The 22,642-nt window shown below is 48.2% G+C and overlaps 1 protein-coding gene across 1 annotated transcript in view; it reads right to left on the reverse strand.

Moving 5' to 3' along the window:
- The window catches only part of SMARCAL1 (SNF2 related chromatin remodeling annealing helicase 1), a 52,759-nt gene that overhangs the window by 24,803 nt on the left and 5,314 nt on the right, over window positions 1-22,642 (reverse strand). The window contains exons 5-11 of the mRNA XM_024763157.1: window positions 21,341-21,586; window positions 18,949-18,999; window positions 14,250-14,436; window positions 10,541-10,691; window positions 8,751-8,909; window positions 6,959-7,024; window positions 425-565 (exon numbers count right to left, since the gene is read on the reverse strand). Of these exons, the coding sequence (XP_024618925.1) occupies window positions 425-565; window positions 6,959-7,024; window positions 8,751-8,909; window positions 10,541-10,691; window positions 14,250-14,436; window positions 18,949-18,999; window positions 21,341-21,586 (1,001 nt within the window). The remainder of the gene's footprint in view (window positions 1-424; window positions 566-6,958; window positions 7,025-8,750; window positions 8,910-10,540; window positions 10,692-14,249; window positions 14,437-18,948; window positions 19,000-21,340; window positions 21,587-22,642) is intronic.

Genomic DNA, 22,642 nt, shown 5'->3' on the forward strand with positions numbered 1-22,642 from the left:
GAGCCCACCAGGGGAGCCTGAGATCATGCTTCCCCCTCCACCTGTTCAAAGGCTTCCTCTGTCCTTTTTGCGCAGAGTATGTAGGGCCTCGGCCTCACCTGGAGCTCACCTCAGTGCCCTTCTCTGAGGCAAGAGCTGTTGGCTTTCAGAGCTCCAGGCACCTACGCATCGGCCACTGGTCGCTCTACTGGAAAACACTAACGTGGAATCACCACAAGCGTTAGAACTCAGAGGGGCTGCTCTTATCTTACCCTAGAGGACACTCCAAGGTCAGAGTTAGGGGCAAAGCAGAGCTAAAATCTGAATCCAGCTCTATGGCCAGTGCTCTTCTGATCACACCACAGCCAAAAAGAAGGAATGGAAAGGGAAGTGTGAAAATCAGGGTGGGGGTGGGCGGGGAAGAGGGGGAATAAAGAACAAATACCCGCTTGGCGCCACAGTAGCGAAGTCCAAAGGCGTGGAACTGAGGGAAGAAAGTTGGCCTGACGGCGAGGATCTGCGTGTAGAGCTCTGCCGGCCGGGACATGGCTGGGGTGCCCGACAGTAAGATCACCCTCTTGGCAACCTAGAACACAAAAGCCCAAGATGCTGAGACACACAGAGGACATGCAAGGGACGTCCCCAGCACCCCCAGGAGTCGGAGCCAAGGCCCCCGGAACAGTACACCCCTGGAATCTTGCACGAACACCTTCACTTCCTCGCACTCTGACTGCAGGCACTTCTCAAGTTCATGCATCTTAGATCCAAGGTAGATCTAGATTCCAAAGACACTCCGGCTGGCCTCACTCCAGAGCTCTGGGTGGCCACAACCTGGGAACGCTAAGCGAAGGTACCATGACCAGAGAAAAAGAGCATGTGTGCTCCAAGAACCTCACGGTGTGACCCGTGTAAGAGGCTGGGCGTCATCTCCTAGGCTGCCTTGGCCACACCCTCTGCCTGCATGTACAGCAGCACTTAGTCCCTTACACTGAATTCTACCTTGTCTGTCTCCCTCACTAGACTGCAAGCTTCTTGAGATCAAGGACTGGGCTGTGTCCACCTCTGTTTTCGTAGAACAGTGGCTGGCACAAAGTAAGCAATCAATCAATATTCACTGTATGCCTAAAAATATTCACCAGGAAGCTAACTGGCGTCCTACGGAACGCGGAGTAAACTCAGAGAATCCAGCGTGGTTAGAGGAAGGGGAAGTAGGGGAGACAGCAGCAGGTCCGAACTTTTTCCAGGATGGATTTCTGACACCCAAGCTGAACCTATGATTAGATAATGACACCTAGGACCAGCCCTTTCTCAATCCCAGGAGAAAGCATCAGCCAGGGCCTGTGTATAAGCCTCTATTTGTTTTCTTTAGAGGAGAAAAAAAAAAAGAAAAAAAGCCTGTCACTAACTCAGCTGCACAATGCTTTGAGCCTAGGGGTCCCTGATTCAAGCTCATCTGGTAGTTAGTAAGGACTTGAAAAGGTGGGACCCGGATCCATCTACCCTACACCCAGCCCAGGCCTGCAGCAAGCCTGCTCAGATGAGGGCAGGATGCGCATAAACAGCTGGTCAATTCCAATGACAGACTTCGGGCTCCTCCTTATCGTGACACCAACCTGACCCAAGAAGACCAGACCCCAAATCCTACCTCTTACTCAGATGAGAAAGAGGGTGAGATAAAAAAGCAGACACTTCCCTACTGTACTAGAACATGGAGCGGCCAGAGATCACTGGCGGTAAAATCCATTTCAGCTCTGGGAAGGGACCCTACTGGAGGGCTCAGTTGTCTAGAAACAGCTTGTTAACCACTGTGACCTCGAGTTAATGATGGCAGCGTAAGGCAATCGCATGCAGTCAGTCACCTAGGGGAGGAAATCAGGTTTTCAGATAGATACACGGCCTCATAAAAATAAATACAGGTGCAGCAGAGGGAAGGAAAATGATTCTTTATAAATATACAATGTATATACCGTTCCTGAGATGCACTTTTGCCCGCTCAGCAGCTGCCAAGACCTAATTCCATTATGACAGGAGAGCTATGAATTCCTGCAGCTATAATTTTCCACAGTTCAACTACCTGGGCCTTCTAACTTCCTACATGGTTTAATGCAGACTCATTAAAATAACAGTGAGCTTCTTGAAGGACGCCTGTTGCACCACTTGCCTTGGCTCGAGACCATTTCAATGAAACGGGGAAAATGAGAAGTCTTATCAGTGAGAGAAAATCAGTTCACCATCCAAACCTATTCCCCACATCATCACTGCTGTAGCCTGGGGATGGAGCCTGGGCAGCAGCTCACAGATCAGGTGCTGGAAATTAACTCCAGGGTTCTCTGCCCGATATTTATAGGATGGAGTTAACATGGAGTCAGACCTCCCATATACTGTCCAGACTAGGGTGGTGATGGGACCGTTGAAAATGGATGCTTGTGGGTGTTAAAAAAGCAGAGGCAGCATTATGGAAAGAGAAAAAAGGCCAGCTTTGAAAAGAAACCAATACGGCGTCTCATCTATTATGGAATGACTTAGCCTGCTCAGCCCCGACACGTTTATTGTCATCACTGTCATCTGTAAGGTCTTTAATTGTGCCCGGTTTCACGTGGTTTATATGCCACCCTCTACCCTTGAGAACTTCCAGTTTAGGAAAATATAAATGCATAAAACTACATAAATCAACCCTAAATTGAACGCCTTACAGGTAACCCTTCTAGCACCCAAGAAACCCACAATGGAACAATGCAAAAAAACGATTTCTATTTAGTGTCAGAGAGAAGTCAGTTGATTCACACGAGCAGGGGACTCTTCCTGCAGTCTGCCTGATCACACTGGGGGTGAGAGCAGACCCTCCAGCGGACACCACCCCCGCTCTGGCCTGAAGAGGCAAAGAGCCATCTCTCCAAACGCAGAGGGACTGGGTTTTCTGTTCTAGGTGCAGAGGAACTGGGTTTTCGACTCCCTGCTTGTATATCACAAGTACTGCCATTGTAGTACTGTACAAAACATCCAAAACCTGGTTACAAATCCAACAAAAGGGATCAGATGATACACATTCTGACAGATTTATACAATAGACTACTATTTGTAAGAATGAGGTCTAGTTATTGGGAATGAGGTGCCATGATTACCAAGATACGCCATTAAGGGAAAAAAGGAAGGTGCAAAACTGGTTGTAGAACACTCTAGGGAGGGAGAAAGGAAACACACGTTGAACGTACTGACATGGGCACAGACTAATTTTTACAACTAAACCCCAAAATCCAGTAACTGTGGCTGCCTTCGAGGAGAGAGATCAAGGGACTGGGGGATCCAGAAGGGGGAGAAAGAGTTATTTTTCACTGTACACCCTTCTGTACTCTTTAAATATATCACCTAGTTAAACTACTTCAATGAAAAAGGAAAAGAAAAAGCTCAAACACCTTAGACCACTATGCTCATCTGATCTAGCCAATCGACAGACATAAAAGGACTCTACTCCCACAAAAAGAGAAACAGCTGTTTATTAGGGAAGGATGGTGGGATTCTGAGGGCCTTTCTTCTTCTAAAGAAATAATCTAACTGGTTTAACGATAAAAAGCACTATAAATTAAAAAAAAAACCCACTAAAGGAAACTCAAACACACCTCACTGCTCACAATGGAAAAGTCAGATACCCTTCAGGGCTGGAGTCATGTGGAGCAAAGACCATGTGATTTGGCCTGAGCAGGAGTGAAGGCGGTGATGCGTGGCCAGACTGGATTTCAGAGGCAACTATCAAAAGGTAAAACTATGACCCAGAAATTCTGAGTGGAAGAATTCGTCCTAAGAGGACAAAGTATACAAGCTATGAACATACGGATGACGTTCACTTGCAGAATTATGTATAATAGCTAAACAGTGTCCAACACTAAGGGTTAAATCATGGGATGTGTCCATACCACAGAACGCTCCCAAACCATTAAAAATGATCTTGGGGGCTTCCCTGGTGGCACAGTGGTTGAGAGTCCGCCTGCTGATGCGGGGGACGCGGGTTCGTGTCCCGGTCCGGGGGGATCCCATATGCCGTGGAGCAGCTGGGCCTGTGAGCCATGGCCGCTGAGCCTGTGCGTCCGGAGCCTGTGCTCCGCAGCGGGAGAGGCCACAACAGTGAGAGGTCCGCATACCGCAAAAAAAAAAAAAAAGATCTTGCCCTACAGCTGACATGTTAGAAAAATAACCAAACTGTTAACAGTGGTTTTTCTGTGTTGGAGGGATTAAACGTGATTTCAGTTTTGTTCTTTATAGCTTTCTGTCTTGCCTACTTTCACACAGTTGACCCTTGAACAACACGGGTTTGAATTGTACAGGTCCACTTAGGCAGATGTTTTCAATAGTAAATACTACAGTCCTATACTGCCTGAGGTTGGATGCATCTCAGGATGTGGACGAACCTCAGATATGGAGGGCCAGCTAAATATAAGTTAAAGGCACGTTAAACACCCGCTGCTCAAGGGTCAACTGCAGATGAAAACAGAACCACCTCACTTCGCAGCCCAGGAAAACGGTGCTGTAGGGGAAGAAAGATGTCACATTTCCCAGGGGACACCACCACTAGTTTCTTACAACCTAAGCAAAACGTCCTCTGCATGCAGCTGCTGTTTCCATTCAGGAAACCCACATGATGTGGCCTATCTCACAGACAGTAGGATATAACCTAATCACCTCATCATGAACATCTGCTGAAAATATTTTGACATATTAATTATCAGAATACAGTTCTAAGAGATGCACAAGTTGGAGGAACAGTCAAGTGGTATTAAATTCGGCCCTTCTTTGGCTCTTCAAAGGCATTATTTTCCTTCTTCCCAACTCTCCTCTTATTCCCAAAATACCTAGATTCACTCATTTCCTTAGAGTATCTGATCAGTGGTTCTCAACAGAAATGGGGAGGGGTAATTCCCCCCTCCTCCCCAGGGACGCTTGGCAAGACCTGCCAAGACAATTCTGGTTGTCACAACTGAAGGAGCCAGTGGCATTCAGTGAGTAGAGGCCAAGGATGCAGCTAAATGTCCTACGATGCCCAGGACAGCCCTGTGGATAACAACAAATTATCCAGCCCCAAATGTCAACAGTGCCAAGGTTGAGGAACTCTGGTCTCGACGGAAATACAGCAGAGAGGTGGGAGGTTTGATGAACAGAATAACACAGGATGCCTCATCCTCCTCAACTGTGCCAACAGTCCAGCACACGTGAAGTCAATGTCATGGATGACAGTGGCTTCGAGACACCCAGGAACAGGCTATATTCACGGGTCCTGTTCTGAAACATTAATTCATCCGAGTTCTACGGCCAATGCAGAGTAATACATACTAGTTAGCAGTTAAAATTTTGTTTTAAATGTGTCACTCTGAAATATACCCAAGATCTGAAAAACACAGACACTGCTTTAAAAGGTCTCAGAAGCACATATTTCAGAAATCAATATTTAAGTCCAGCTTGCCTGACCAGGCAATGAGTGCATTAACAAGACAGTTGCTAAGAAGCTTTCCTATTATATCTTTAATGATATCTATCTACTGTGCAGTTTCTTTTGTCTAAACAATCAGGGGTATACAGATTTAATTTTAGTTATGGCTGTAAAATTGGAACCACAGTACCAGGGTCTATTAACATTTTTCAAAAGAAAACATATGAAAATTCCCCAAAAGAAGGGTCACCACTTTGGGAAAAACATTTAAGTGTGTCCATAAATGGCTCTCAACCTATAAACATTTATAGGTAATTTGGGCAGAGAATCAAGGTTTTTAAGTAAAGGACCTTCAGGTTTGGAGGGAATGACATAAACCTGCTTTGGAAGATGTCATCATATTACCTGTTACTCCGAACACAAAACCAACTTGAAATGAGCAGACACTCAACTGTGTTTTGTGGGGAGTTGGAAAAAATTAATTTTCAAATGCTATTAAGTTTCACCAACATTTAGCATACTTGTCTTCCCTAGCTTAGGTACAACTTAAAGCTTCTTTTAAGCAATAAAAGGTGCAGTTTTAAAATCAGGTGCAACCCAAGAGCCCAAGATGAACACGCGCTTTCGTTTGCTCAGTTCATACAAACCAAAGGAGATTCCCCCAAAGTCACCTGTGAGATATTTCTACCTTGTTATGAGAGAAAAGACTACTTTTCTAATTGTACAACTTTTTTCCCTGAAGTAGGAAAAAGCTCACCCCAAATAGATGGAAGGAAATTTGGGGGCCTTCCCTCTGGTAGGGATGGAGGGGCTGGGACACAAAATATAGACACTGAAGTGTGTACCACACAAAGCATGGAGCTTATACTGCAGGTCAGAATACAATGCCTTTGGATAAAGATTCAAAGCTGCGCTGTACACACACACACAGACACACCCACACCCACACCCCTTCTGCTCTGAAACCAGGACTCAGGCAGCCAAAGAGTCAGCATATGTTAGACCACCCCAGAAAAGGGTGTGGACGGCTGACCTTCCTGCTAACACAACAGCCTCGGGGCAGCCCCAGAAAAGGCTACCATCTCATCTATAAAGCAGGCCTCCGCTTTGTGGTGCATCTTGCTGATGCCCACGGCCTGGTTCTGAGCCTGCACCATGAGAGCTTTGCCCCGCAAGCCACGTGGAAGACAGGCAGCTCCTCCTGGGCTGTTTAGAGGACCCGCTGCTGGAGGCTGTCCCTCTGCCTTGTCCGGGAGGAGCCCGAGGACAGTCCAGAGTGAGTTCCCACCTGGCCTGTGTCCTTCAACAGGTCTTCATCTTTGAGAGACAGACGATTGCACTGACCACTAGTTCCTCAGCAGGATGTTAGGAAGAAAAACGAATCTGGTACCAAAGTCCTAAGTAGAGATGCCCTGAGTCAATGCTAAGTCACATCCACGGCCCACAGCCCTGGACTTGTGGCCCCTGCTCCCCTCGGACACCAGTCCAGCCCGAGCAAAATACAGCAGATCTCAGTGCCGAGTGGGCTCAGGCACCAAGCCCGTCCTCAGCAGCTCTCACCTTGAGGAGGGGCACAGCTGTACGACAGCGGGCAGTCTTAATGTTTTTGAGGAAGTGAGATTCATCCTGAAAAGAAACAGTCATGTTAAGTGAACAAGGCCAAATCCTGAGCAGACGGAGAGAGAGCCCACGTCAAGCTTGACCCTGGTACAGCGTCGCACTGAGGCTGCCTCTCTTAGTGCTTTCTCCTTCAAGGAGACGGCTGGGGGCCTGGACGAGGACCAGGCTCTGGGGCATCTTCTCTATGACATTGTGAGCAAGTCGCTTCATCTCTCAGGGACAGTTTTCCACTTGCAAAGTGGGGCTGGCGACTCCCCTGCCCTGCCCACCTCGCACATGGCATGGGACAAACTCCTGAAAGGTGCTCTGCTGGCTTGTAAGATTGCACCACCCCCCTGCACAGCACTAACGCCGTGTGCTGAAGACCCGTGTGTGCCCCGAGCTGGCTCAAGGCTCTGCAGCCCAGCCCACGCCTTCTCCCCCGCTTTCCCTGAGCTCCCACAGGCTCTGGCTCCCGCGTCTCCGAAGGCCCTGGAACGGACTGTAACGATCTGCGTGTGTGTCGGTCTGTCTTACTGGACTGCGGCTCCCCGGAGACCAGGGGCTGACCGCTCCCTCCACACCCGCGGCACACAGCCCTGGGCAGGGCACAGAGCTGCCTGCGACCTCTGGCTAGCTGAGCCAATGGACGAAGGCGCCTCCCTCGCAGTCAGCCTGCTGCCGGGAAACCCGAGGCAGAGTCCCCACTGCAGTCTTGTTGACATGAGTGACTCAGAGGTCCTCAAAGAGTTTTCTAAAAGCCCTTTCTTTAGCTCCTTGTAGATGAGATGTGCACTAGACAAGATGCGCAGCAAGATCTGGGAGGCCACTGTAGGTAGAGAATCCTATCTTTAGAGGAGGAAAACACCACTGGCTTTTTCAAGTCACGCGTTTGAATAAAAAACCTTTCGTGTTACCCAGAGGCACTGGGTTTCCCTGTTCTGCCAAGAGGAAAAGCGAGGATAAGCTCCCCCTGGAAACCATCCACCGCAGGCTTCGCCCCGGGACGTCTGTCACCTGGACTAGGGGTGGTAGCTGGCTGGACGGGAGTGGGGATGCGAGAAACTCACACGTTTTCAGGGCTGTATTTGTGAGCCATGTAGACACACTGAGTACTGACAGAGGAGGCCGGAAGCCAGCATCTCTAGACTTTCCTTCTGGAGTACGAAAGGAGTTAGAAGAAGGAAAGCGGCAGCTAAAAGATGTACCATCACATCTGGGAGCAGGACTCTAAACTCTAAAGCCTCCTTTAAAAAAAAAACAACTAGGGTAAAAAGTGCTTTCCTTTGGTAGGAAGGGAGCGTCCTTATATCATCTGGAAGAAAATCTACTAACTGTTTGAACTGCACGTCTGAGTCACGCCGACAGGAGGGCACCAGATGGAGGCACAGGTCCATGCTGTCCAGGCTGTAGCTCCCGGAGCCCCGGGCTATCGGGGGTTCACGTGCTCGCCTCCAACGTGACCCCCCGTGGGGAGAGGTGGGCTAGAAACCCCCAGCACAGACCTAGTAAACCACAATTTTTCAAAAAGCGCCCGCCCCTGACCCAGAAGATCCTAATACGTAGGCAGGGTCGAGAAGCGCTATTTGAGAGAAATGAAAGATCACTTCCCTACAAAACAAAGCCAGTGATTTCTACTCTCCTAGAAACCTAGTGAGGCTCCATGAGATTACAGATATGGACGTTCTTGGAGCTTTCGAGCAGAAAGTTTCCCCAGAGATAAAGTACTTAAACACTCTGCCAAGTCACTTACAATGATGACAACTCTAAAAGGGGGTTTTAGCTGCTTTTCTAACTTGCTCAGAAGATCGAAACTGACAATGTTGACCAAGCCAGCTGTCAGGCGGTCCTTCCCAGTCACCACGACGTTGATGTGGTCTGGGCTCAGAGACGGCAGCCACTGACGAAAGGCCTGGGGGTGACAGGAGAGAACAAAACCCAAGTGGTGATTCATCCTGGCAGGTGCCAGCTGCGGCCCCGCTAACCCACCCACCGCCTCTCTCCATGTGGACCAACGTTAACGCCCCCTGAAGACAAACTCGGTCTCTCCCCCTTCCCGCCCTCCTGCATTCAGCATAACCTTGTCCCCACGAACAACCGTCGCCTCCCTGTTCCTCCCACCCACCCACACCCCTTCCCTTTCCACTAACGGGACACTTCTCTCCTCGGTAAGCAAGCCCTTGTTAGCAGTCGCTTTGGGGTGTCTGTGGAATCCACTTCTGTGACCTCTAGCAAGATGACAAGTTTCTGCGAGGAAAGAATGCAACTCTCTTAAAGAGGAATTTTATAAAGGAATTTTTAGCAGAGCCTGGTACACCAAAGGCACTGATGATGATGAAAATTTCAGTGCTTTCTACAAAGGCACCTCCTTTCCCCAGAAATCTTGCCATCTCTAGCCAAAGCCAGTACCTGGAGCTAGTGGACGGCTACCAGGTGCCTCTGTCATTGGTCAGGGGTCTGGGTGCTCCCAGTGAGCCTGGGCTGACACCATTCTGATTCCGGGAGCGCGAGGCCAGGCTCTGTCCTGCTTATAAGCCTCTGACCATCTATTCTTCCCTAGAATTTCCGAGGGTGCTGTGGGAATCTAAGATGTGTTGAACTGTTAGCTCCTAGAGGCTCTGGCACAGTTCAGATCACAAGCACCAGAAGAGAGGGAGGTACTGTTTCGATATGCACTTTTTTTAAGTATTGCTTTCTCCTGGGTTGGAAGGGCATGTCTGGGCGTCAGGCCCCGTGGCTGCAGGCAGAGCTGCCTCTTCCCCAGGAGTAGCTCACGGGGGCTTAGTAACAGCCTCAGCATGAGGAAGCCGACAGCCACCTCGAGGAGCACGAAGCTGGGAAAAGCTACGGACAATGAACCACATCTTCCATCCTCACCACGCTTGCTTACGTAGAGTTTCATTCATTTCATGGGACCACGCTGATCCCTGGATTTACGGGAGACAAAGCTCACAGCTGAGTGATAATACAATGGTCATGTCGGGTTTCTCTGCCATAAAGGTGCCCGGTAGACTGTGAACATCCTGCCCACACCACCTGCTACCGGTGTGGGCCCTGAGCCCAAAGACAGGAGGTGTGACCTCAAGGCCCCGGAACCGTTCCTCGCTAGCAGCAAGCATGGGGCTTAACCTCTTGGAGACGCAGTTTTCTCATCTGTCAGTGGGGTTAATATCTCGTGTCTGCTGAACACAGCTGTTTAAGGATTAAGGGAAATAAAGGAAGTAAAACTATTTTGAAACTTAAGTGGGGTAGAGGTGAAAGGTGTTCTTTGCAGGGGCACCGAAGGTGCTCAGGAAGCGTCTACTGACAGACGGAAGCAAGTCTGAGCTTGGTAAGGCCTTGCCCTTCCTCCCCAAAGGCCTAGCCTGATTCTAACTCAGAAACCCAGGAGCCTGGCCTCAGCAGGCTCCCTTCCTCCTCCAGATCTTTCGGGCTGAGACAGATCTTTCGGGCTCCCCAGGTCCTGTCCCCAAACTGTCATTTGATGACTCTGACACTGAGGAAAGGCTTCCTCGTTAAAATCATGGCACCAGGAGAGCTGACCTGCTCCCAGGTGAAGCGCACAGAGGACGGTACCACCACCAGGAGCGGCCATTCCTTCCGGTAATAGGCGGCTATGCAGATGGCTTGGATGGTCTTCCCCAGGCCCATGTCATCAGCAAGCAGCAGGCGGCCTCTTTTCGCTATGGCAAAACTGAAAGCAGACACGGTCAGGACAGAGCACGGCGCGCTTCCCAGGGCGTCGGTTAACCCGCCATCGAGCTGCCGCGTGAAGCCACACGGCTGCTCGGTGTGGGCTACCGGCTCGCAAGAGACCTGCTCCGCCGAGAGGGAAGCCAGGGGCCAAACAGGGGGAGTAATAATAATCAAGGAAAGACTACAGACAGGGACAACGCGAAATGTAGTCGAAGGGGAGGGAAAAGCTCTAGAAGACAATTAGGTCGCGGAAGCCCAGGGAGGGAGTTTCCAGTAAGAGGAGTCACCCTCTGCCTGGCGCAGGCGAGGCCCAGGGGATATAAAGGAAGAGCGTGGGAAACAGCCCCTAACGAGGGGCTGGGAGGGGCACGCTTATCACATGAGGGATCTGCCGGGAAGGGAAGAAAGAAGAGACGGTGGGGTGGAAAAATGGCTTTCTCAAGATCAGAGAGGACTCTGTACGCATAAAGCTGCCAAAGACAGAAAACGTTGGAGAAAAGGAGGATGGCCAGAGAGAAGGATGGAGCAAGAGCGTTTGTCTAAGAGGGGCACCAACCTCAGCCACGTGTCTCATTACCTAGCAGCCTCCAGGGTCCCCAAGCCCTCCAGGGCAGCAGCCCTTGCTTTCAGTTTGTGAATAAAGCATGGAATTATTATTCTACTCCTTCGGAGCCCGACTGGCCTGGGTTGGAATCCCAATTCCACCACCTGGGCACCGTGTGCCTTCACGCAAGTTATCTGACCTCCTCGTGCCTCCGCTGTAACATGGAATAACGACGAGGCCTACCCCAGAGAGTGTTACGGGGCTTCATGATGTTTAAAGCACTTAAAACAGCGCTTGGTGCCGTTGTAAGTGCTGGGGAAGTGCTTCCCTTATAACAATTATTCCCCCAAAGGAGAAAAATAACCAAGACACAAACAGCGATGGTGACTTGCTCGACTGGCATATGAATCAGAGAAAAGCTAAAAGGGTCCCCAGCGCCAGATGCCTGGTCTGCGCAAACACCGCTCCTCTTTCATCGGAATTCCTGAAGAACTGATCACTGGCTCAGGAACCTGATGATAAGCCAGTCGACTAGCTCTTCTCCTTTCCTTCTCACCCAGAAAAGACAGAGAACGGCCCCTCTTCTGACCAGCAGCTGCTACGGCCCACAAGAATTCCGGGCTGCACACAGCCTTTCTGAATTGCCTGGAAACAGCGTTTCCACCCTTCAGAAGCCAGTGCCCGACGAAGGTGGGAAAGTGAGCAGCGGGTCTGCAGGGGGCGTGAGCCCAGGACACCCAGGCTCAGCAGACAACGAGCGTCCTGTCGTGGTCCTGGCACTTCTCTGTCCTCCCAGCTGCCACACGGCCCACCTGGTGAGAGGTGGTGCCCCCTCCCCTCCCCCTTGGCCGTGGCCACCAGACTCCTGCAATGGGCGGGAAGGGAGCCCACCCTCCCCTTGTCATGCCGACCTTGGTGAAATCTTCCGGACCATTTCCGGGATCAACTCAGACAGATGCATGCAGAGAGACAAGTTATAAAAGACTTATTTTTTTACATTACTTTCTGATTTACAAAACTGGTGGTCAGGATGGCCAGGGGCACCTATGCAACAAACAAGGGAGGGCCTTTTGTTTCAGTCTCCGAGGCGTCGCAACCATTTACAATGTCTGCACGGCTTCATCCACCTGGTCATTCCCAAAGCAGAACAGACCCTTGGATTTCACAGCCTTTCCTTTTACTCTGCCTCGAGGTAGTCCAACTAAGGAACAAAGTGATCACAACTGAGAACAAAGATGTCACCTGGATAATAGAGAGACAATCGCACAGCTGAATGCCGTAGTTTGGTTTTACACAAAAAACGCTGCACTCATCATCAGAAGATAGGATTTCAGCCCCAATTCCACTTTTGGAAACTGAGCAGCTTTAGACAGAGGACTGCCCTCCTTGGTCTCAACTCACTCCTCTATTAAAAGGAGCCGTTTAGATATTAGAGCAGGCTGATATCTATCTAAGAGATTTTGCTCCGTACATTTAAATGAGTTTCCAGTTGTAGTACTTACGTAAAAAACAAAACAAAAACATGGAATTGACAGCCCTTCCCTTAATACCAAACTCCTCCACTTCAGGGAATGAAAGTTAAAATCTGGAATTAATGCAAAGTTTTGAAGAAAGGCTGCAAGTACCATTAGCAGTTTCAGAGCCATAGAGAAAAAGATAGAAACAGCTGGCTGTGCTCTGGCTCTGATGTACATACCCTGGGGTGCCTCGCACCCACCACCTCTCAGCGTGCACCGCATGTGCCCAGGGATCTCCAAGGGAGCCGTGAAGAACCTGGATTCTGAAGATGGGGGCTGCCCAGGAGCTGGGGGTGGGCAACCTCTCTCAGCATTAATGAAGGAGACGGAGGAAGAAAGATGAAAGGGAAAACCCACCTTGAGCGTGGGTAAAACAAGGCCCAAAGGACATCTCAACAGATGAAAGAAACGGCAAAGTGCGTTATCTAAGAGAGGTGGCAGCTGGAAGGCAAAGGAAGAAAAGGGTGTGGGCAGAGCTGGGACCGTGGGGATGCAGTGAGGTCCCACTGTGCCCAAACTGCACCCGGAGAACAAAATCCTACAGAGACAGCAGCCAAGCTTTAACCAAACCACCACAAGTGGGCTGCACGCGGGCAGGCTGCCTTTGTGGGCCACGTCCACTGACAATGTAGGTCCTTCCTTTGCATGGGGCTCTATCTCCAACCACACGACCTGACATCAGATCTAGCTCTTATTATTTCTACGTGGAGCCTCTGCCCTCTCCTCCACCTCCCATCTATCTACTTGGGGCACACCTGTCATTTTGTTTCTCCTAAGAAACTGCAGAAAAAGGGACAGGTCAGGACACGGGCTTATCTTTTTTTCTTTCCATCAATATAAGAAGAGCACTTTCCTTTGGAAAACCGCCACCTTACACTCTCAGTCCAAGTAACTGGGGTGAGGCAGCCCCTACCCTTCCCCTCCAGGGATGGGCCTGTCACCCGGTCTTACCGGTAAGACCTCCGAGCCCCCCAGGACACAGTGACTGACCAGTTCAAGCGTCAGCACCAAATTTCAGATATTTCGGTGTGGGACCCGCTAGAAAAGAGTTGCTTCCGCTGGGCTGCAGAACCGATGGGTGCAAAACGGAAGCCCCTGGCTGCCCCCGCTGCCACACTTGAGGAGCACCTGGCTGAGGACAAAGCAAACTAAGAAGAAAGCAGAGCTGAGAGGGGTACAGAGTCCCGATGAGCTCTTTAGAGACCCTGGGCTTTCTATTACATGCAATGAGAAATCTCTTTTCTTCCACTACTTTGAGTTGGGTTTCTGTACACTTGCAATACAGAGTCCTAATTAACTTATGCAATTTGAAATCAGTGGGTACAATCAGGCTTTGGTGACAGTGTACCTGGGCTGTTTAATGCTAATACCCAGATGCCTCTAGACGACTGTGAAAGAGGTGCATCATGCAAGAGGGAGCATCTGAAGCCAGTCCGTGGTGAGCGATACAAATCTGAGCAGGAGAGAGCAAGAGAAAGACAGATGAAGAACCTACTTGACGCCAGCTCTCTGAAAGGGCAGCAGGCTCGACACCAGCTTGGAATCCACTTTGGACAGGTCTGCCTCGGGGATGTCTGCCACGGGACACAGAGACGTCTTCTGGAGCTGAGCGGCGAAAGCCAGGGTGAGGGTCTTGGGCAGAGGATCCAGCTGAACTTGTGGAAGGCAGCGCACCCTTTCCACTAGAAAGGAGAACAGAGGTGTGTGAATTGGAGTGTTAATGTCCAGGATTTCTGGGGGAAAAAGAAGGGGCTTTGAGATACAAAGTTCAATGGCTGGAATTCTGCTGCATGCCATCTTCTCCGAAAAGTAACTGGAGAGAAAACTGGGTGCAGACAGGTGCATGGCAGAGAACCAGTTTTCCCTCTCTATTCCTAGCGTCTGCAAACAAGAGGGCACTCAGTAATGCAAAATTGATCTTCACTACACTACACAAACACCAGAAAGAACTAAAGTGTTCTTGTGACCTATCTATTTTTAACCTCAAGTCATTTAAAAAATTATCTTAGTATTCCCATTCAATAAATAAGGACCCATATTCTTCAAAAATCAGCCCAGGAAAAGCAAGGCCTAAAATGAATAAATCTTGTCTTGTTTCCATTCTCCTTATGTTGTATTTTGGTTTCAATGTCTGAGAAGATGGAGAACTTTAAGCTATATGCTGTCACCAGGCAAGGAAGCACTGTGGTCTATGCAGAGAAGCTGTCAGGTATTTCCAAGAAAGATCAGTAGGACAGTAGTGCTATTTACAAACAACAACAAAGGGCAGAGTCCAGGCAAAGGCCACCAACTGACAACTGCACATGGCCCTGCACACTTCTGACCTTTTCCATAAGAGAATAAGCAGCTCCTCTTGAGAGAGGTGAGTTTTACAGGTATTGGCAAGCTAAGGCCTGTGGGAAAAACAGTCTATTACCTGTTCTGGTGAATAAAGTTTCACTGGAACACAGTGGTGCCTATTTGTTTATGGACTGTCGTTTACCGCTTTCATGCCGTAACGGTGGACCTGAGTCGCTGGGACAGAGACCGCATGGCCCACAAAGCCTAAAATGTTTACTACCTGGCCCTTTACAAAAAAAGTTTACCAACCCCCGCTAAGCTTAGAGTCTAAACTATTACTAAGGGTGACCATGACTCTCTTTCAATTAAAGCTTATATTTAGGGGTCTTTACTTTCCTTCCATGTGTGCTGGTTCCAGACCCCAATATAATGGATGGGGAAATCTCTTCTAGTCAGAGTCTTTAACCCAGGTGGGAAAAATAAATGACCTTGGGTCTACACGGAAATAAAAGAAAATCAATTTCACTGATTTTTCTCTTTGAAGGAATTTAGCTTCACCTGATTTTAAAATTAAGAGGAAAAAGAAAAGCCCTTTATTCAATAGAGAAACAGAAAAAGAAGAAAAAAACCAGAGATATAAATAAAACATAATTCTGGGGGGCGGGGGATGGCAGGAGAAGACAAGCTAAAAATTAAAAAGTTAGAGAAAAGAGGATAGACCTAGAAATCCCTGGTAGTAGAATTATCATTAAACTTCTAATCACAGCCTGCTGTCCTACAGTTGTAGCTTTCAAGATGTTCTTCCCTTTCAACATTTCCTTTGAAAAATCTAACTAGCAGAGTTAGGAGGGTGACCATTGTTTACAGATCCCTGACTGCTCTTTACCTTTTACCTTTTCGGGGCACCCTGAGATAGTCATAGTAACCCACCAAGGGGCTGAGTTCTCCAGGAATCCAGAAGGAATCAAATAGAGAACTTGTGCCTATTTCACTTCTTCCCAATATTACTTGAAATTCTAAGGTTGTCAATTCTCTACTCCATATGGTCACAAGGTATTCGAAAAGTCTTCTGCCACAGCCATCAATTGGCAATTGCAAATACTGATGTGAATACGGAGGGCTGAGCCATCTACCACCACCTTAAATTGTCTTGCCTTTTCAGTATATTTAAATCCATCTCTCTCTTTCCCTAAATATAGGTATCAGTTATTTCTGGAAACAGTTTGCATGAATAGAATCACCATGATAAGAAATCAGGTAAGGTTGATGGCTTAATATAAAAGAGTGCCCATATTGATGCAGAAATACACCGCGTGCTTCCAAATTAAATCTGAGCGTGCTGATTTCTGCACACTTCAAGAGACTAAGCACTCCACGTGCTTTCATTTTAATTCTAGTGATCTTCAGCAATCAAATACCTGATGAAAGCTAAGAAAGGGCTAAGGATCCGGCTGCTGTGAAACACAGTGCTTTGTAAGCATTATGTCCTTTCAGCCACTCAAGAGGAACAAAAACCACTTTCTACTCTGCTTCCTATCGACTACTAGCTCCCCAGATCCTCTGCTGGTTCAGTCAACTGAGTGTGTTTCTGAGACAGCCTCTATTCGCTGTCAACGACTCACTGCTATCCCTTCCCTGTGCTGGAAGACGACAGGAATGTGCAGTCTGGCTTCATGAGTCACAGAGAAGTGTTTCTGTAAAATAGCTCTCTGGCAGAACGGTACCGGGCCACACAGCAGAGAGATGTTAACGTTTTCAAATAGCAGCTGACAAGATCATTGAGGGGGACGAAGAACCCTTCTGGACTGTTGACAGGTGCGGGGAAAACAGAAGGCTTTATGCCAACTTCTCTGTGGGCACGAGGAAGCAAGTCACTTAGAAAAGAGGGAAGAGGATCGTTCTGCGACTGGCCTGACCTGGAGACTGCAGTCACCACGTTAGCAGTGAGCGCTCACACACTCAGTTCCCACCGTCATTTCTTAATTAGTTTCATGCGCACGTGGTCACTAGCTCAGGTCAATAATCTGATTTCACATACGACACCTAGGGGTGAGGAGAGAGGTGCAAGTTCCCCAGGTTTACAATCTGTTAACAGTGGAATTGGAACTAAACTGGGAACTGCAGTGTCCTGCAGCACCTCTTCACCTCGGCTTCTTAGTTCGTAGACCTGGGCTTCTAAGTTTCCTAGTGGGTCACATCACAAACTCAAAACTGCAATTTTAGTCAGACTTCATTGTGACCCTAACAAGGCTCCCGACAAGGAAAACAACTGTTTTCCTTCTCTGGGTCCAAATTTTTCCCAATCTATGAAAGGGGGAGAATCAGTCTTACATTCTATGAACCCCTGACTCTAGAATTCTTAACTCTACACCCCTGGAATTATTCATATCAAAGGCAAAATCTTACGTGTGGCTGTTATGTGCATTTTTCTGGGTGAGGAATCCATTGTTTTCAGCAGAGGCTTCAAGGAATCTACGGCCCTCAAGACTTGGAACCATTACATAACGCTATGGAAGTTGCAAGTCATGGTTTTTCAACGTTACATCCATCTGCTAGTGCTGTAAATATCCTGCTTTTTGTTGCTCCATAAAAGTCAAAGCCTTTATAGCTCACATATTTATATGTCTTTCTGTGGTCGAAAGACAAAGGGGTGAGAGGGACAAACTCACTCCTACCGTTCATCAAAAATTCAGCTTTGGCCAAATAATCTGCTCTAAGTCACGAGTTCCAAATAGCAGACCCGAGGGGTCTCAGATCAACGTCAGCCATCCTCCTGCTTCAGCTAGTGGTGCCGACACTAAATAACTCATCATATTCAAACTTAACCTCGAGTTCGCAGCAAGTCTTTCCTCAAGGAATCAAAAGCTCTTCCCTTATATTTAATTTCTGTCAGTAGGGCAAATATGGATTAAACAGCCCATTTTTTACTGAAGGGACACATGGGACCCAGAATATTGAATTACCTACCTGACGCCGCATGGTAAGTCACATAAGGAGGAGACAGAGGGAAGAGACCCTCTTCCTTAAAGCCCTAGCCTGGTGGGCAAGACAGCCAATGATGTGGATTCCCACTCCCAGCCCCACTGAGCTGGAGCATGTCTCTCCCGGCCGAACCCTGGTACCAGAAAGTTCTCAGGGGGTCAGGCAGGAGGAACCTCCATTGTGCTGGCTGCACACCCACTGCAGAACATCGACGGTCTGGAAGATGGGTAACAGACTGGTATTCCAGGACAGGCTGAGCTATGACCACACCCCACCCCCTTTCTCTGGCATACTGGAATTCATTCACTGCCCCACCCAAGCAGAGCAGAGAAGAAAAATGATAAGCCCAAACTGGCTTCCCCTTCTTGTAGTTACATCTGTACACATGGCCTTTCCCTTGGTGAGACTCCAAAGCGCTTATTAAACGCTGATGCGCCCTGGTCTTGGTTTCTGCCTCTGGCAGGGCTCAGCCCATGACGAAGCCTGTAACCACTACGGCTCTCCAGTTTTCACAGACCATCTGGTTCTAGAAGTAAGCTGAGAGAGCCTGTTCTTAGAGGGAAGCTAAAGTAGCTTCCATCTAAGCTCGGCAATCCTAGCTTGCCTCTGATTCCCCAAATCCACAAACCCTCACTTCTAATACTTCTGTGATGGGTGTGAGGTCTCACAGGCCTCAAGAATTTGACTAGTAGCGCCTCACCCTGATGGGAGATGAGACCCTGCATTGGGCTGCTGTAAAGCCGCCGTCCCAGAGCACAGGGTCATGGCTGCCCGAGACCAACTTCACCTTTACCAGTCCTGCACACAAGCATGCGAAGTTACCACGGTGGAGGGGAGGAAGGAGGTGATTCTTTCAAAATACATTAAATTTAAGGCACATAATTAAGGCTTAACAACAGCATAATATAAAGCAAGCAAGGTGGTCAGCTCACTTAGTTTACTGTACTCTTCCAGGAGAAAGTTCCACTTCCTGGTCTTGACATCTGCAATGACAAGAAACAAATAGGCAAATGTGACACCCTGCCCTCCTGCAATGTCACCACACTTACTCATTCATTCCCTGCTTTCACAAACCCCCAGGAATCTCGGGTGATGTGGCTGATCTTGTGCCGGGCACTGAGGACACAGAGATCGAGAGTACCAGTAATCGAGACTTTCACAAAATTCAGGGAGGAAAGACAAGCAGACATGAAGATAGCACTGGGCTGTAAGCGTGGTGATAAAGGGAGCTATGGGAACACAGGACTGGGGACAGTCAGAAACACTCTGAATCTCCAAGGTGGGGATAATATTGTAGCTTGCACTTATTCACTGCTTACCTTAAGCCAGGCACAGTGCCAAGAGACTCGTATGCACCATCTCATCACTTCCTCAATTCGCTATAAGCTGGGCACCATTATTAGCTCCATGTTGTACATGGAAAACAAGCTACATGTGGTCAGTGTGGTCAAACAGTCTATGTTCAAATCCCAGGTCTGCTGCTTCCTGGATGTGTGACTTTGGGCAAGTTATGCAACTTCCCTGTGCCTCAGTTCCACATGTGAAAAAGGAGCATCCTATAGCCCCTGCCTCACAGGGCTCTTGTGAGCATTACATAACATTTAAATGTAAAATGCTTGTGAAAGAGTTTCTGGCAAACAACGCACTCAAAACAAAGGTAAACAATGATAAGTTATTATTATTCTGCCATCCTCTGATTAGTACGGCGTAGCACAAACTACACGTAATACTAACGAAGAAGGGTGAGCATCTGGGTACCCAACATTGACTAATCACTTAGGTTTTCCTACCAATCGACCTTCTGAGAAAACCAAGCAAGCTTCAACTCAGTAAGTGCTTTCTGGGCAGCAAAAATGAATGCTTCTCTGTCTGGTCATTGAAGAAGCAAGGCAGTTAGGCAAAAGGCATCATGGATACTTTGAGTCCACTTCAGGAAAGAAGCAAGGTGGCCCAGGTGTAATCTGACAGAAAGACCAAAAGCAGACCAACTACTCTCGATGTGGGAATAGTGCAGGAGACCCTTTCTGACAATAGCTTGATCCTGACAGTGGCAGGGCAGCAAATGGGAAAGTCTGTGAATAAGTGCTATGGCAAAAAAAAAAAAAAAAAATCCAATGATGGTGTTTTTATGTCTAGGGGCCGGGGCAGGGTTGGGTGTGAATATTTTCACTGTTCTCATTCCTCCCCAAACAGCAGAGCATGTCAGGAGTGTGATTTCAAAGGCCACAGGTCAGAAGACACAGGTCATCGGTACTTGCCCTTTGAGGGCCACCCCAAGCGGAAGCCGAACACCTGAGGGGCCAGGGGAGGCAATGCCCTCTGGACTGAGGCTGGGCCCTGCACATTGTGTCTAAACCCTACTCACCAGCCTGCTCTCACCAGTCAAAACTCTCTCCATCTAAGGGATAAAAATGCAACAGCCAGCATCACCCGCTCCTGAAGGAACCCCGACCTTGATGAAAGCTCACTGGGCAAGTCATTCCACAGAGGCTTCCTCCATGATGCCGCCTGCACGTAATGTCTCAAAGGCAGGAGGTTTTAAAGGTCTGCTTTCTACTTGCCTAGGGAAAGCTAAAACCATTTCAAGAATGGGAATACAAATCCATAAAAGCCACACTGTTTTGTAAAACAACACGGCCCGAGCTAAGAATGAAACCCAGGTGTTCAGAATCCTTCTGCTCTCTATTCCGATGTGGCAGCTTTTGAAGAACCTCACAAAAAATAAAGCAAAACTGCTTTGCTTTAGCTGGTGGTTTTCAATCCTGGCTGATGATTAGACTCACCTGAAGATTTTTTTAAAATGCCAATGCCCAGGCCCCACCTCAAGCCAATTAAATCAGTAGCTCTGGGTGGGAACCAGGCACCGGCTTTTATTCTGGGCATGGGGGTCGGCAATCTGTGATTTACCCACCCCTCCAGGTGGTTCGGAGGCATGTTCAAGTTTGAAAACCACTGGCTTAGTCTACCCAAAGGCATTTATTTTTATGGCAAATGCCTATTTTTCAAGCTCTACTAAGGACAAAATAAAACTAAATGGGTTTAAGTGGCTGAAGCAGGAACTGACCTGCTTCTACCAAGAAGACACTGCCCAGGTGACTGGGGAAGGAGTCTTCTCTTTGCGAGGCCTTTAAAGACAGAGCAGGCCCCACTATGTGTTCAACAATCTGGAACAATTTAGGGAGCATCTTTCTACAGGAAGAGGAGAAGGTTAGAAAGGCTCTACCAAGAAAGTTATTTCTGAACATTTAAAGAGAGGAAAACAGCCTAGTCTGAGGTCACAGGCCACTCTGCATCCTGGAAATCAGGCGGAGGCCAACTACTTGCCGTATTTTCTGGAATCCATCTGTTTAAACAGCGCAATCAGGTCTTCTGAATAGCTGATGTCTGCCTCAAAGCGGGCCCGGGAGATGAGTATGCACTGCCCTTTGACAAAGGCAAGGGAGGGAGCTACAGGAAGGCAGGTCTGGGCTGCAATTCTGCTGCTGCTGCTGGTAGAGGGTGACTCCACGTGGCCTTCGGCCCCTTCCAAAGGCTGCAGGGTGACAGCCTGGAGGTGCTGGGCTGCTTTCACTGCCGAAGAAGAAAAGGACAGAGGTGACAACCCGAGCGACTTTTAGGTGGCCCTGGCATGCTAAGGCAGGCACAGGAGGAGGGCAGGAGCAGGGTGAGGAGGAGGTTCGCTGGGCAGGCGGGAGAGAAAAAGCGTAGGCAGATGCGGAAGGTGTGCAGGTGTGCTTTAATTGGGGCTTCAGGTATTTCAGGATTTCCTGAATGTAACTCTTCTATTCCGTAGGTTTCCCAGTTTAAAAAAACTTTGAATTCAGAAATGAACAGGGGGGACAGGGATCTCACCAGGATGAGTAAACTTATCAGATAATTTCTGTGGCCATGTCAGAGAAGCCACCGAAGGACGTCAACACACCAGAAATCACCCCCTTAACCCTGTTCCCAGGTCACTGTTCTGTCCACCGCTGGGAGGACAAGGAAGGAGACACAGGATCATCAGGCCACAGATGTACAGTGTTGACCCTTATCTTCTCTATTACTGAGGCATTTTATAGATTAACAGATTTGACGACATAGAACTGTCAAAAAACACAAACTGAAATGAAAGGCAAAACTAGTGAATAAAGATATTTGCAAGAAATACGAACAGAGCTCATACTTTAAAAAACAAAATGCTAAGACCATATAAGATAAGAAGTTAGGCAACCAATTCAAAAGGAGGAAAATGACTAATAGACATTTGGAGAAACGTGCAACTCCGCAAACAATCAGAGTAATAAAAAGCCATTTTTAACTTATCGCACTTGCAGGATTAGAAAAATAGATATCAGATAGGAATAAAACGTTTTGGAAAACAATTTGGCAATATACAGCAGGAGCCCTAAAAAGTGAGCATAATGGTTCAACTTCTAGGAATCTATCTCAACTAACACAAGTTGAAAACCCACAAATTTATAGACCAAGGTGTTCCTTACAGCTTTGATACTGGGGAAACAAGGAGCAAATTAATATTAAACAAAAAGAAAATGATTTACCCAGTATATGACACTTTTTTTTTTTTTCCTTGGTTGCACCACGCAGCATGTGGGATCTTAGTTCCCTGACCAGGGATCCAACCCG

Source organism: Neophocaena asiaeorientalis, unplaced genomic scaffold (genome assembly GCF_003031525.2).
Source record: "Neophocaena asiaeorientalis asiaeorientalis breed wild unplaced genomic scaffold, Neophocaena_asiaeorientalis_V1.1 scaffold86, whole genome shotgun sequence".
Lineage (NCBI taxonomy): Eukaryota > Metazoa > Chordata > Mammalia > Artiodactyla > Phocoenidae > Neophocaena > Neophocaena asiaeorientalis.